Source organism: Gekko japonicus, unplaced genomic scaffold, assembly GCF_001447785.1.
Source record: "Gekko japonicus isolate JY-2015 unplaced genomic scaffold, Gekko_japonicus_V1.1 scaffold2050, whole genome shotgun sequence".
Classification (NCBI taxonomy): domain Eukaryota; kingdom Metazoa; phylum Chordata; class Lepidosauria; order Squamata; family Gekkonidae; genus Gekko; species Gekko japonicus.
In genome coordinates, this window is record NW_015167113.1 from 84,486 (window position 1) to 96,045 (window position 11,560).

Genomic DNA, 11,560 nt, shown 5'->3' on the forward strand with positions numbered 1-11,560 from the left:
AGGCTAGGCGAACTCCTAAGAGTGCCATCGCAGCCTGGCTCTTTGTCCACACACCTCAGCAGAGGGGGAATAGGCCATCATCAGGCTAGGCGAACTCCAGAAGAGTGCCATCGCAGCCTGGCTCTTTGTCCACACACCTCAGCAGAGGGGGAATAGGCCATAATGACACAGTGGAAATCCACACAAAAACATAAAAAATAAAAATAAGATCTTCTTTAGATGTATTTCATTGTTCACTTGAATAAAAAAAAAACTGTTGAGAATAAAAAATCTCAGCCTCAAAACTGAGGTGAGGAAAAAACACAGAGAACAGCAGTGGAGATGATCTCTCCGTGGCGGCAAAAAGAGAACTGAGGGAGTAGTGCCCCTCCTCCTGGTCATGTGAGCGTTTTGGCGGGAAAGCGCCAGAGGGAGGAGGGGCACTCCTAGTCTATTAGAAAGCTTGCAAATCTTTTCCGTGGCTGGCCTGCGCCTGCGCGGATCCCATGTGGGACTGCACAGAAGCCACGATGATGAATCCCAGTGTTTGATTTAAAAAGCAAGGTGCTAGCCCTCATGGCTGTGAGGAGAAGCATCGTGATAAGAAGCATCAGTGCACATCAGGCAGAGTGCGGTGGCCTCACGGGCAACGTTTATTCTGAACACACAGTGTGTGTGGGGGGGTGGGGAGCTGCACAATTAACACACACAGCCCTGCCTCGTTACTCATGACAGGTGAGTTGACTGGGGCCTATTGGCAGCCTTGGGTTCTTTACCCTAGAGGAGCGGTCTGTCTGCTCGCCATGAGGGGCCAAAGCCTGACCCCAAAGACTCCCACTGGCTAGTGGCTGGTCTGGTCGGTGACCTCTCTGCAGCCCACCCCCACTCTATGTATCCAGGAGCCTGGGGGCCTAATGGGGCGGGGGGGGCAGTGTTCCCTCTAAGCTGAGTTAGTGTGAGCTTGCTCACAGTTTTTTAGCCTCCGGCTCACACGTTTGTCTCAGCTCGGGAAGGGATGGCTCCAGGGGTCATTTCGTAGAAAAAGAGCTAGGGGGACTCATTAGCATAACTCATTAGCATATGCCACACCCCCTGACATCACCGGAAGTGTGTCCTCCGCACAGCTGGCGGCGACCTCCAGCGGGCACCAGCAGGGAGCTCCAGGCCCCGCCCTCCCGCACCTCACCCGGGGGATGGCGTCCCCCCCCCCAAATGACCCCTGGATGGCTCCAGAGCAAACTGATTGATGCAGTAGCCAAATTGCTCGCTCACAGCTTTCATGCCAGTCGCTCACAAAGGAGAATTTTTGCTCATGAGACTCCAGAGCTTAGAGGGAGCATTGGTGGGGGGCTTAATTCTTGGGAGAGAAAAGTGGCACCGGGATGGAGCCTGCCTTTTGGAGGGGGCAGGCGTCCGAGGCCCAGAGGACAATAGGTCATGGGGGGGGGGAGAAGGAGACAGAGACAGACTGGGCGTGTACACAGAGGCTCACCGAGATGTCGTCACAGGTGCGGGGACAAGAGGGGCCACAACTGCTGTACACGGAGCCATCCACGGTGGAGCAGTCCAGCACTGTGTGAGAAAGGGGGCAGTCATCAGCTTCATCGGCTCGGGGTGGGGGGCTGCTTTCCCTCCAAGTGGTGCTCCCCACCCTCCCAAAAGGCCACGGGCCCGGAAGGGGAAATGATGACTTACCTGGGCAGGGGTCCGAGTGGCAGGCCTCCACCTGGGCGGGAGGCCCCTCGCAGTAGTCCCCTCCGCTCTGTGGGGCGGGGCTGTCGCAGGCTCTCCTCCGGCTCCGCATGCCTCCCCCGCAGCTGACGGTGCAGCCGGTCCAGGGGCTCCACTCCCCCCAGGCCCCGCTCCCTGTGAGAAGGCACGGGGGGGGAACAACCGGTCCTCATCTGGCACAGAAGCCACCCACCCATATTCCCTTCTGGGGCCCGTGTCCGCAGAAGAGGCAGGCCCCGCTGTTCCTCCCTCTCCTTAAAAATCGTTGACTCAACTCTCTTGAGAAATGGGCAAAGGGGTACTTTAACTTCCTAGGGTTGCCAACCTCCAGGTCTGGCCTGGAGTTCTCCTGGAATCGCAACTGATCTCCAGACAATACAGAGGTCATTTCCTCTGGAGAAAATGGCTGCTTTGGAGGGTGGACACTCTACGGCATCCTACCTTGCCGAGGTCCCTTCCCTGGCCCAAGCCAGCCCTCCTCGCCCCCCCCCCAATCTCCAGGAATCCCCCTTCTCACTGCTGCAGGCCAGTCCCCGACTCCCACCCCTTCTTCACCCTGGGTGATCTGTCGCTGCCTGGCCTGCTTTATGCTAACGAGTAACCACAGACTAAAATTGCACAGAGGAAAGCCTTCCCTTGCGATGGCAAGAAGAGTTGGCTTTTGTTGCCTCAGGCCAGCCGCCACTTCCAGTCTGTTTCCCTCGTGTGCAGGGGTCATTTCCTGCAGGAGCGCACGGGAGCGGAGCTCCAGCAGTAAAGAGCCCAGGGGGTGGGCACATGCAACAAGCCCCGCCCCCTGCCCCCTGCTCCCAGGAGCCCTCAGTCAGAGCAAGAAGCAGCCAGGTAAGCTGCAGAGCACCCCCCCCCCCCCGGCCCAAAACAGTCCAGTGGCACCTTTAAGGCCAAGCTTTATTCTGGTACAAGGTCTCCCTCCTCTGCGAGGACAGATCTGCACGTTCCCCACCCCCCCAATAGCTAGCAATCCAAAACAGTCCAGTGGAGCCTAAGCGGTGGGTGTTGCCTTCTGACACACGTCCGGTGATGTCAGGGGGTGTGGCATATGCAAATAAGTTATGCTAATACGTTATGCTAATGAGCTCCTGCACCTCCTTTTCTACGAAATGACCCCTGGTCGTGTGGGAAGCTTCCCTGCATCTCGGGAGTGTGGGTGCGGTGGTGGAGGAGAGTGCCCTCAATCCCCGGCTGACTGATGGTGACCCCTGATGGGGTTTCCAAGGCAAGGGGTGTGCAGAGGTGGCTGGCCGCTGACTGCCTCTGCGAAGTGACCCTGGACTTCCGTGGTGGTCTCCCATCCAAGGGCTAACCAGGGCCGGCCCCGCCTGGCTTCTGAGATGTGACGAGATCAGGCCAGCCAGGTGGAGCGGGTGGGTGGAGGGCTCCAAATGCCCATCCTAGGAGGCCACTGATATTGCAGTGTCATTGTGACCACTTCTTCCACACTGAAAAGTCCCACAGCCCAGGGGCCAAAGCCTGGCCATTCTTCCGGAAGGCTTTCCAGGTCTGCCCTCACCAAAGTCTAACTCAAACAAGAGGCTGGGTCTCAAAGAGCCATCCCTGTGAGGAGACGCAAGGGGCACTCACTGGCACACGGCTGGACTTGGCAGGGCTTGTCTTCGCGCTCGGGCCCGAGGCAGGGCACTCCCATCCCAGACGGAGGGGGGCTTGTGCAGAAGTGGAAGCGGTTCTGGAGCCCCAGGCCACAGGCGGCTGAACACTTGCTCCAGGGGGTCCATTCAGACCACTGGCCGTTCACTGGCAAGGGAAGAGCGAGGGAGAGAGAAGAAGAAGGAGAGAAGAGATTGGATCTATGGGTACGTGTCTGCCGAGCAGAGCCTCTGCCACTGAGCCCCCACGGCCCCTCCCCGTGAAACCGCCTTACACTGAATCAGACCACGGCTTCATCCGGTAACGTCTGCTCAGACTGAGAGCCGCTCTCCAGGGTCATCAAAGCATAGAGTTGGAGGGGACCTCCAGGGTCATCTAGTCCTAGGCTGAGGTCTTCCACATTACCTCGTGCCTGGTCCTTCTTTAACTGGAGATGCTGCCGGGGATTGAACCTGGGACCTTCTGCAGGCCAAGCAGAGGCTCTGCCACGGAGCCCCACGGCCCCTCCTCACAAGCCCATCAAGCTGGTTGATAAAAGCCACATGTCCAGCCAGCCCCCCTCCAGGGAGTGACAATTCTGGGACCGCCAGACCCACGGAGGAGGGTCTATCATGACGGGGCTGCCATCTCAGAACTGGGGGTTGGGTCAACAAACTCTCCAAGGAAGAAGAAGAAGAAGAAGAAGAAGAAGAAGAAGAAGAAGAAGAAGAAGAAGAAGAAGAAGAAGAAGAAGAAGAAGAAGAAGAAGAAGAAGAACTCCCCACAACAGACACCCTGTGAGGGAGGTTGGGCTGAGAGAGCTCTTGACAGAAACTGCTCTTTTTCAAGGACAGCTTTTATCAGAACTACAGCTTGCCCAAGGTCATCCAGCCATGTGCAAGTGGAAGAGTGGGGAATCAAACCCGGTTCTCCCAGATTAGAGTCCGCGCACTTAACCATGACACCAAACTGACTGTAAGGGGGTGTGCACTAAGGGGTTCTTACCGTCCCCGCAGGCCGCTCGGGAGCAGTTGCCCACCCGTCCGGCAATGCAGGAGCTGGAGAGAGGGAAAAGAGCCCCATTTAGGCTGAAAAGTGATGGGGGGGGGTGCCACCAGGTTGAAGGGGGTGGGAGAATGGGAGGCGGATCCACTGACCAGTTCTCGCAGCCCTTGGGGACTTGCTCTCCGGGGGCATACAGCACCCCATCTTGGGCACACGGGCACTCCTCCTCTGGCACGCAGAGACTGTTCTGCAAGGGGAAGCAGAGAGGATCAGGAGTCAGAGGGGGGCCCCCTCTCCAGGCGAGGGAGCTGCAGCCGTTCTTGCCTGCACCCTCCCCCCCATCACCACCCAATCCAACCCTTGAGGCCAGTGAATCCCACAATTCCACAGTCAGCATAAGACATGCAAATTAAGCATCTCTGCCCATGTTTGCTCCCTTCATTCTGCTATTTGAGTGAATGGGGGGGCGGGTTGAGAAGCAGAGCTCTGGATGGAATCAGGGATGAGCAGTGCCAGTTCCAGGTTTTGGGAGGCCCCTGACCACAGAGCACCCAGAACCCCCCCCTTCTGCCTACTACCCTCTCCCCCTGATGTCTCCCTTTCCACCCACCTGTGGCCCCCCCTCCATCACCCAGAAGTACCCTTCCTCCACTCACAAGCCCTCTCACTGCCTGCACCACAGTCACGCCCTTTCCCGGGCAGCATTGGGTAGCGGGGGCAGCTGGTAGCGCTGCCCCTGTGCACCACCCACATGCATGCTCTTGTCTGTGCTGGGAAGCTGGGAGCGTGGGTACCAAAGCGCCTGCGAATGAATGGGCAGGAAGAGGGCACACAAACAATGATCTAATGCGGCAGTACTGCCGAATGCGTCCTTAAATTGCACCTTAGTTTTATCGCCATCTAATGAATGTTTAATGAATGTTTTATATTGATTGCTGTGTTTTAATTGATGTTTTATAATCTATTATGAATGTATACTGCTTGTCAGTTCTTGGAAGCCACCCTGAGCCTGCCTTGCGGGGAGGGCGAGGTAAAAGTGAAACAAATAAATAATAAATAAATAAATAAACAAGCGGCAGGGAGATGTCAGTGACAGTGCCCCCCACCCCCAAAAAGCTCTGGGCCCTGGCAGCTCCCCCCACCCCTCGAGATGTGCTGATGCCGGCCCTAACCAGGAGGGCTTGAAACTGGGTTGTCTTGCTTTTGGCTTGGTCTTGGGAGGGGGAATCATGGGGAAGGTGTGCTGGTGCCAGTACTGGAAACCCCAAAAGCCCTGTCTCAGGCATGCCTTGGAGTCTCACTCCGATGGGGGAGGTGTTCAGGTGTCAGCGCTTATACACATACTGGGGGTGGGGGTGGAAACTGGCACAACACTCCTGGGATTGTGCAAGGGACAGCCACCACACGCCTGAGCAGCAAGTTAGAAGAGAGAAGACGGAACTCAAACGGTTCTCCCTGGAATACTAAATTTCCACCAGCAGAGAGTCTTTGAAAAAGGGGAGAGTTAGGCTGTGCAGTCCTCTGCCTGTGTCCCGAAGTGGTACGGGCCCCGTTCCACCTGTATACAATGATGGTGCCTTTCACAGATCAAGAGGGGTAGCCAACCGTGTCAGTCTGCCTGTAGCAGTAGACAAGAGCCAGAGTCCAGGAGCCCCTGAAAGACTAACAATATCGGGGGCAGGGGAGGAGCTTTCGAGAGTCACTGCTCATGAAAGCTCCTACCCCGTCACAAATTTTGTTGGTCTTTAAGGTGCTACAGAAGAAGGAGAAGAAGAGATTGGATTTATACCCTGCCCTTTCCTCGGAGTCTCAGGGCGGCTTACAAACTCCTTTTCCCTTCCCCTCCCCACGACAGACACCCTGTGAGGTAGGTGGGGCCGAGAGAGCTCTCTCCAGGACTGCCCTTGAGAGAACAGCTCTGAGAGAACTTGTGACTGACCCAAGGTCACACCAGCAGCTGCAAGCGGAGGAGTGGGGGAATCAAACCCGGTTCTCCCAGATTAGAGTCCGCACCCTTAAACGCTACACCAAATTGCCTCTCTACACCAAACCACTACACCAAACAGGACTCGTGCATTTAATGTATTTAACGTATACAGTGATGGTGTATTTAATGTAGATTAGCCTTAAGAGGGGCAGATGACGACTGTGCAGTTCCACTGAAAGTCTGTTCCACGTCCACCCGTGATGCACCTTCTCCCAGGTGCTGAGTTTAGCCCCTCGGGGGCCTCAGGGGCTGCAGGGGGTACTCACCAGCAGGACAGTCCCCCTGGGGCAGAAGCAGCCGGGCTGACAGGTCCCGTTGGTTGCGGGTTCCGTGCTGAGCTCTGCGCAAGAGGCCGGTCCCTCAGCACACTCCTGCCACACCTTGCCATCTGGGCACTGGCCTGGGACGTCACCTGGTTCAAAAGGGCAAGGGGTGAGTGGGTGGGGGTGGGAAGCCAGGTGGAAGGGGTCCCGACTGCTGCGGCGTCTCCTGATCTGCAAAGCTGCCTTTAAAACGAACACCCAGGAAGCTGCCTTTGAGTGAATCAGACCCTTGGGGTCCGTCATGGTCAGTTTTGTCTACTCGGACTGGCAGCCGCTTTCCAGGGTCTCAGGCAGAGAAAGGTCTTTCCCATCACCTCCCAACGGACCCTTTTAGCTGGAAATGCCAAGGATTGAACCTGGGACTTTCTGTAGGCCCAGCACAGGCTCTGCCAGTGAACCAGGTCTTCTCCAAACAGCAAAAGACTACCTTCTACTGAATCAGACCCTCGGGGTCCATCCAGGTCAATCTTGTCTACTCGGACTGGCAGCAGCTCTCCAGGGTCTCAGGTGGGAGGTCTCTCCCGTCCCCTCCTGCCTGCTCCTTTTCTGAACTGGAGATGCCAAGGATTGAGCCTGGAGCCTTCTGCATGCCAAGCGGAGGCTCTGCCACTGAGCCACAGCATCAAACCCTCAGAAGTAGCTGCCTGTTATTACTGACTTTCTCAAGGCCAAACAAAACACCTTGAACCAGACTGGAGGGGGGGGGGGAATGGGACTGCTGGGTCTTGCTCCTCTTCCGTCTCTTGCTTCCGTGAGACCCAACAGATTTCCAAACCTGCCGCTTAGAAATGAGACCCCCTTTCTCTCCCCGCCGGCCCCACACAGAGTGGGCTGTGATGGATGCAGAGACTAAGCTCTGTGCTCACCTGTGCAGGGGTGAAGGTTGCAGGTGGCAAAGTCGATCCTGCGCAGGACGGTGCTGGCCCGTGTGCGGTTCCGGTAGCCGCCTCCACACGGCACCGAACACTGTGACCAAGGACCCCATTCCGTGCCGGAGCCTAGCGGGGGGGGGGAGAGCAACGGGCCAAAGAGCCCCGGGAGTGCAGCTCAGTGAACAGCCCTGGCGACAGGCAGGCCCCTCCCAGAACACCCCCATCCGGTGCGGGCATGGTGCCTTCCTGCTGCCCAGTGCCCAGCTCTGCCTTCCTCACCCCCAGGCCCCCACCATGCCAGGAAGCCCCAGCCAGGACTCCGTCCCCATTTGGGCCAAGGAAAACAGCATTCATCCGAGGAGAAATGCAGCCAGGACTCATGCCTGCTCGGGAGAACATACAAACACCAGAAAAGCTCTGCTGGGTCAGACCAGGAAGGGTCCCTCTAGTCCAGCCTCCCATCTCACACAGGGGCCAGCCAGTTCCCCTAGAGGGCCAACAACAGGGCAGAGAGGCCGAGGCCTTCCCCTGAGAAGGACACCAGAAGGGCCCTGCTGGGTCAGACCAGGGAGGGTCCATCTAGTCCAGCATCCCGTCTCACACAGTGGCCAACCAGTTCCTCTGGAAGACCAACAACAGGGCAGAGAGGCTGAGGCCTTCCCCTGAGAAGCACATAAGAGCCCTGCTGGATCAGACCAGGGAGGGTCCATCTCGTCCAGCATCCTGCCTCACACAGTGGCCGCCCAGTTCCTCAGGAGGGCCAACAACAAGGCAGAGAGATTGAGGCCTTCCCCTGAGAAGAACGTCAGACCAGGGAGGGTCCATCCTGTCCAGCCGCCCGTCTCACAAAGTGGCCAGCCAGTTCCTCTGGAGGGCCAACATACAGGGCACGGAGGCCGAGGCCTTCCCCTGAGAAGAACATCAGAAGAGCCCTGCTGGGTCAGACCAGGGAGGGTCCTTCTAGTCCACCCTCCTGTCTCACAAAGTGGCCAGCCAGTTCCTCTGGAGGGCCAACAACAGGGCACGGAGGCCGAGGCCTTCCCCTGATGTTGCCTCCTGGCTCTGGGATTCAGAGGTGGACTGCCTCTGAATGTGGAGGTTCCGCTCAGTCACCATAGCTAGAAGCCATTGATAGACTTATCCTCCAGGAATCCGTCCAATCCCCTTTCAAAGCTGTTTATTCCTGTGGCGATCCCGGTGCTGGACTGAGGAAAGGCACTCTGTGCATGCTCCAGGGTACTCTTTTTGCCTAATCACATGGCATCCAAAAGTGGCTCCCTGGCAGAACCCTCACACCGTTCCATGCCTGAGGAGATGCCTCCACACTGGGCTCCTCCCTCTGACCCGCACCCGGCACACTGGAGTGACGGATCCCGCCCCCCAGCCCCCTCACCAGGACAGGCTTGCAGGCTGCAGAACTCAATCTCCACGTTGGGCCCCTGGCAGAGGTGTCCTCCGGCAGAGGCTGCCGGCTCGGAGCCAGAGCGGAAGCGGCGGCGGGTGCCCACGTTGCAGGTGCGGCTGCAGGTGCTCCAGGGGGTCCAGGTGCTCCAGCCGCAGTCCACTGCCAGGAGGAAGGAAGGAAGGAAGGAAGGTGCTCAGGCTCCCCCGTAAAGTCCCCGGAAGGCAGAACTGGGAAGAGGCGCTCTCTGAAAGGAATCATCTCTCTTCTGCTATCTTTTTCTGTCTCGCTGCCCGGCACCTTTCAGGAAGCCTTTGGGGGTTTGACTGACAGCTCTGAGCCGTCAATGAAGCACATAGAGGGATGGGGGCTGCCGGCTGGGACTTCTTTTGCCTCCTCCCCTTCCCATCATTGTCACTGTTATGCCTGGGGCATTCAAGAGCTAGTTACCACGGACTGGCTGAGCTTGTTGCTCCGGAACAATAGCAACCTGGACTCTGGGAGGCGGCCAATCAGGAGTTAATGGTTCAATACTTGTACCCAGGGGTTGTTTCCTCCCGGAGCACACCGGAGTAGCACTCCGGCAGAAACGAGCCCAGGCCCCACCCCCCTGGGGGGGAATTAAATGCCTGACTTCCCAGCCCCATTGAGTAGGGAAGATCAAGTAGGGAAGCCAGGCATGTCTCCCCGCGGTGGGCTGGCTGGAGAAGGAAGAGGAGGTGGGGAGACATGCCCTCCTTTCCCCCTGAGCCTTTGCAGAGAGACTGGGGGGGATTTAAATGCCTGGCTTCCCACCCTGATCGAGCAGGCAAGCCAGGCATGTCTCCCCGCCTCCTCTTCCTTCTCCGCCCTCCTTTCCCCCTGAGCCTCTCCGCTTTTGCGGTGAGACTGGGGGGGGGGGGGGATTTAAATGCCTGGATTCCCACCCCGTTCTTCTCCAGGTGCCCTGCAGCCATAAAATACAATGGGATACAATAGAATACAATGGGGCCATAGAATACAATGGAAAGATCGTGCCGCCCCCGCGGCATGACTCTAGAGAGAAGGGGTTTAAACTTTAAACCCCTTCTCTCTTCGCTTCCCCCCCACCCCGCCTTGGCAGGTCTGCTGGGGAAGGGAAGGGAAGGCTTCTGAAGATGCCTCCCTCCCTTTTGCTTCCCCTTCTGACACACTTCCAGTGATGTCGGGGGCGTGGCATATGCTAATGAGCTATATGCTAATGAGCTCCTGCACCTCTTTTTCTACGGAATGACCCCTACTTGTACCTATAGTTGTGCATGCGGGTATCATCGAAGGGAGGGGACGACAGGGTTGTGGGGACATACACTGCTGTGGTTTAGATAGAACACCTTAGAACACCATCTTGGTTTTACGATTCGGAGTGAGTACTGGAGCACCGATAATTTAACTTATTTTTAAGAATCTTATTTAACTGTAGTATGTGTTTTATTGTATTTTATGCTGTTTTTATTGTTATAATCTGGCATTTATGCCTCTGTTAGCCGCCCTGAGCCTTCGGGGAGGGCGGGATACAAATTCAAATAAATAAATAAATAAATGTTGGGGAAGGGGTGTGGGCTTCGCATGCTATTGAAACAGGGCCGTTTCCCCTGTTTGTCTGTCTTGTTCCTGAAATCACGAAATGAAGCTGAGCTATTTTCACGGCAAGGCGGCTTGAACCCAGTAATTTATAGTCCCCCTGCCAAGGGTCAAACACGACAGCTGCCTTTTTGGTCGCATTCTGCGTTGTGGCTCCCACCCCCTCTACCTGGGGAGGCCACGTTCCACCAGCGTCCCACAGAATACATAAAACGGGAATGTCCCGGGGGGGCATTCTTAAAACAGGAAACAGGGTTTGTGAAAACTCCAGGGAGGTATCATTGCATGGTTTATATGCACTAAACTGCTTTTATAGCACTGTTGTTTCACTGGGTAATCCCTCTTGTGTCTAAGTTTGAAACGCAGACTGTAAATGAAGGAGGCAAGCGAATAAATGAGCTATTCTTGGGAGGGAGCTAGGGAAACAGGGAAACATATATAGGTTTTAAGCTGTTTCCATTGCCTGGTGTGAGTCCTCCCTTGGAGTTAATGTCTGCGGGAGCTTTCGAAGGGGTTCATCGTATCACATCAGTCCGTTCTTTCCCATTCCATCGCTCCTCATTAACACTTCTGTCCCTGGCTTCGTTTCTTCTTGGCTCTGCATTTAAATGAGGGTCGCCAACCTCCCGCTGGTGGCTGTAGAGCTCCTGAGGTCACAACTGATCGCCGGGTGACAGAGATCAACGCACTTAGAGAAAATGGCCGCTTTGGAAGGTGGACTCCCTGTGGCATTGTGTACCTCACTGAGGCCCCTCCCCTCCCCAAACCCCGCCTCCTCCTCAGGCTCCACCCCCCCAAATCTCCAGGTATCTCCCGAACCGGAGAATTTGGCCCTCCTGGCCAGTCTTACCCGGGCAGGGCTCCGTGTCACACACCATCTCCCCATCAAGGCAGGTGCTGGAAAGGAAAGGGGAAAGGTGCAGGGCTGACTCCCTTCTTGGGATCACCTAGAAGAAGGGGGATTGAGGGGGCGGATGGGGGGGGACTCAAACATGCCGGGTGGTGATGAGACGGAAGGGGCTCCTCCTTGGTCTGCTCCAGTCTTTAGGGGAACAAG

General features: G+C 56.7%; 1 protein-coding gene across 1 annotated transcript in view; it reads right to left on the minus strand.

Annotated features, from left to right (window-relative positions):
- Nucleotides 1–11,560, minus strand: part of SSPO (SCO-spondin) — a 184,388-nt gene that overhangs the window by 59,765 nt on the left and 113,063 nt on the right. The window contains exons 62-70 of the mRNA XM_015412955.1: nucleotides 11,354–11,400; nucleotides 8,896–9,066; nucleotides 7,497–7,628; nucleotides 6,574–6,719; nucleotides 4,473–4,567; nucleotides 4,321–4,373; nucleotides 3,313–3,483; nucleotides 1,675–1,845; nucleotides 1,472–1,551 (exon numbers count right to left, since the gene is read on the minus strand). Coding sequence (XP_015268441.1) covers nucleotides 1,472–1,551; nucleotides 1,675–1,845; nucleotides 3,313–3,483; nucleotides 4,321–4,373; nucleotides 4,473–4,567; nucleotides 6,574–6,719; nucleotides 7,497–7,628; nucleotides 8,896–9,066; nucleotides 11,354–11,400 — 1,066 coding nt within the window. The remainder of the gene's footprint in view (nucleotides 1–1,471; nucleotides 1,552–1,674; nucleotides 1,846–3,312; nucleotides 3,484–4,320; nucleotides 4,374–4,472; nucleotides 4,568–6,573; nucleotides 6,720–7,496; nucleotides 7,629–8,895; nucleotides 9,067–11,353; nucleotides 11,401–11,560) is intronic.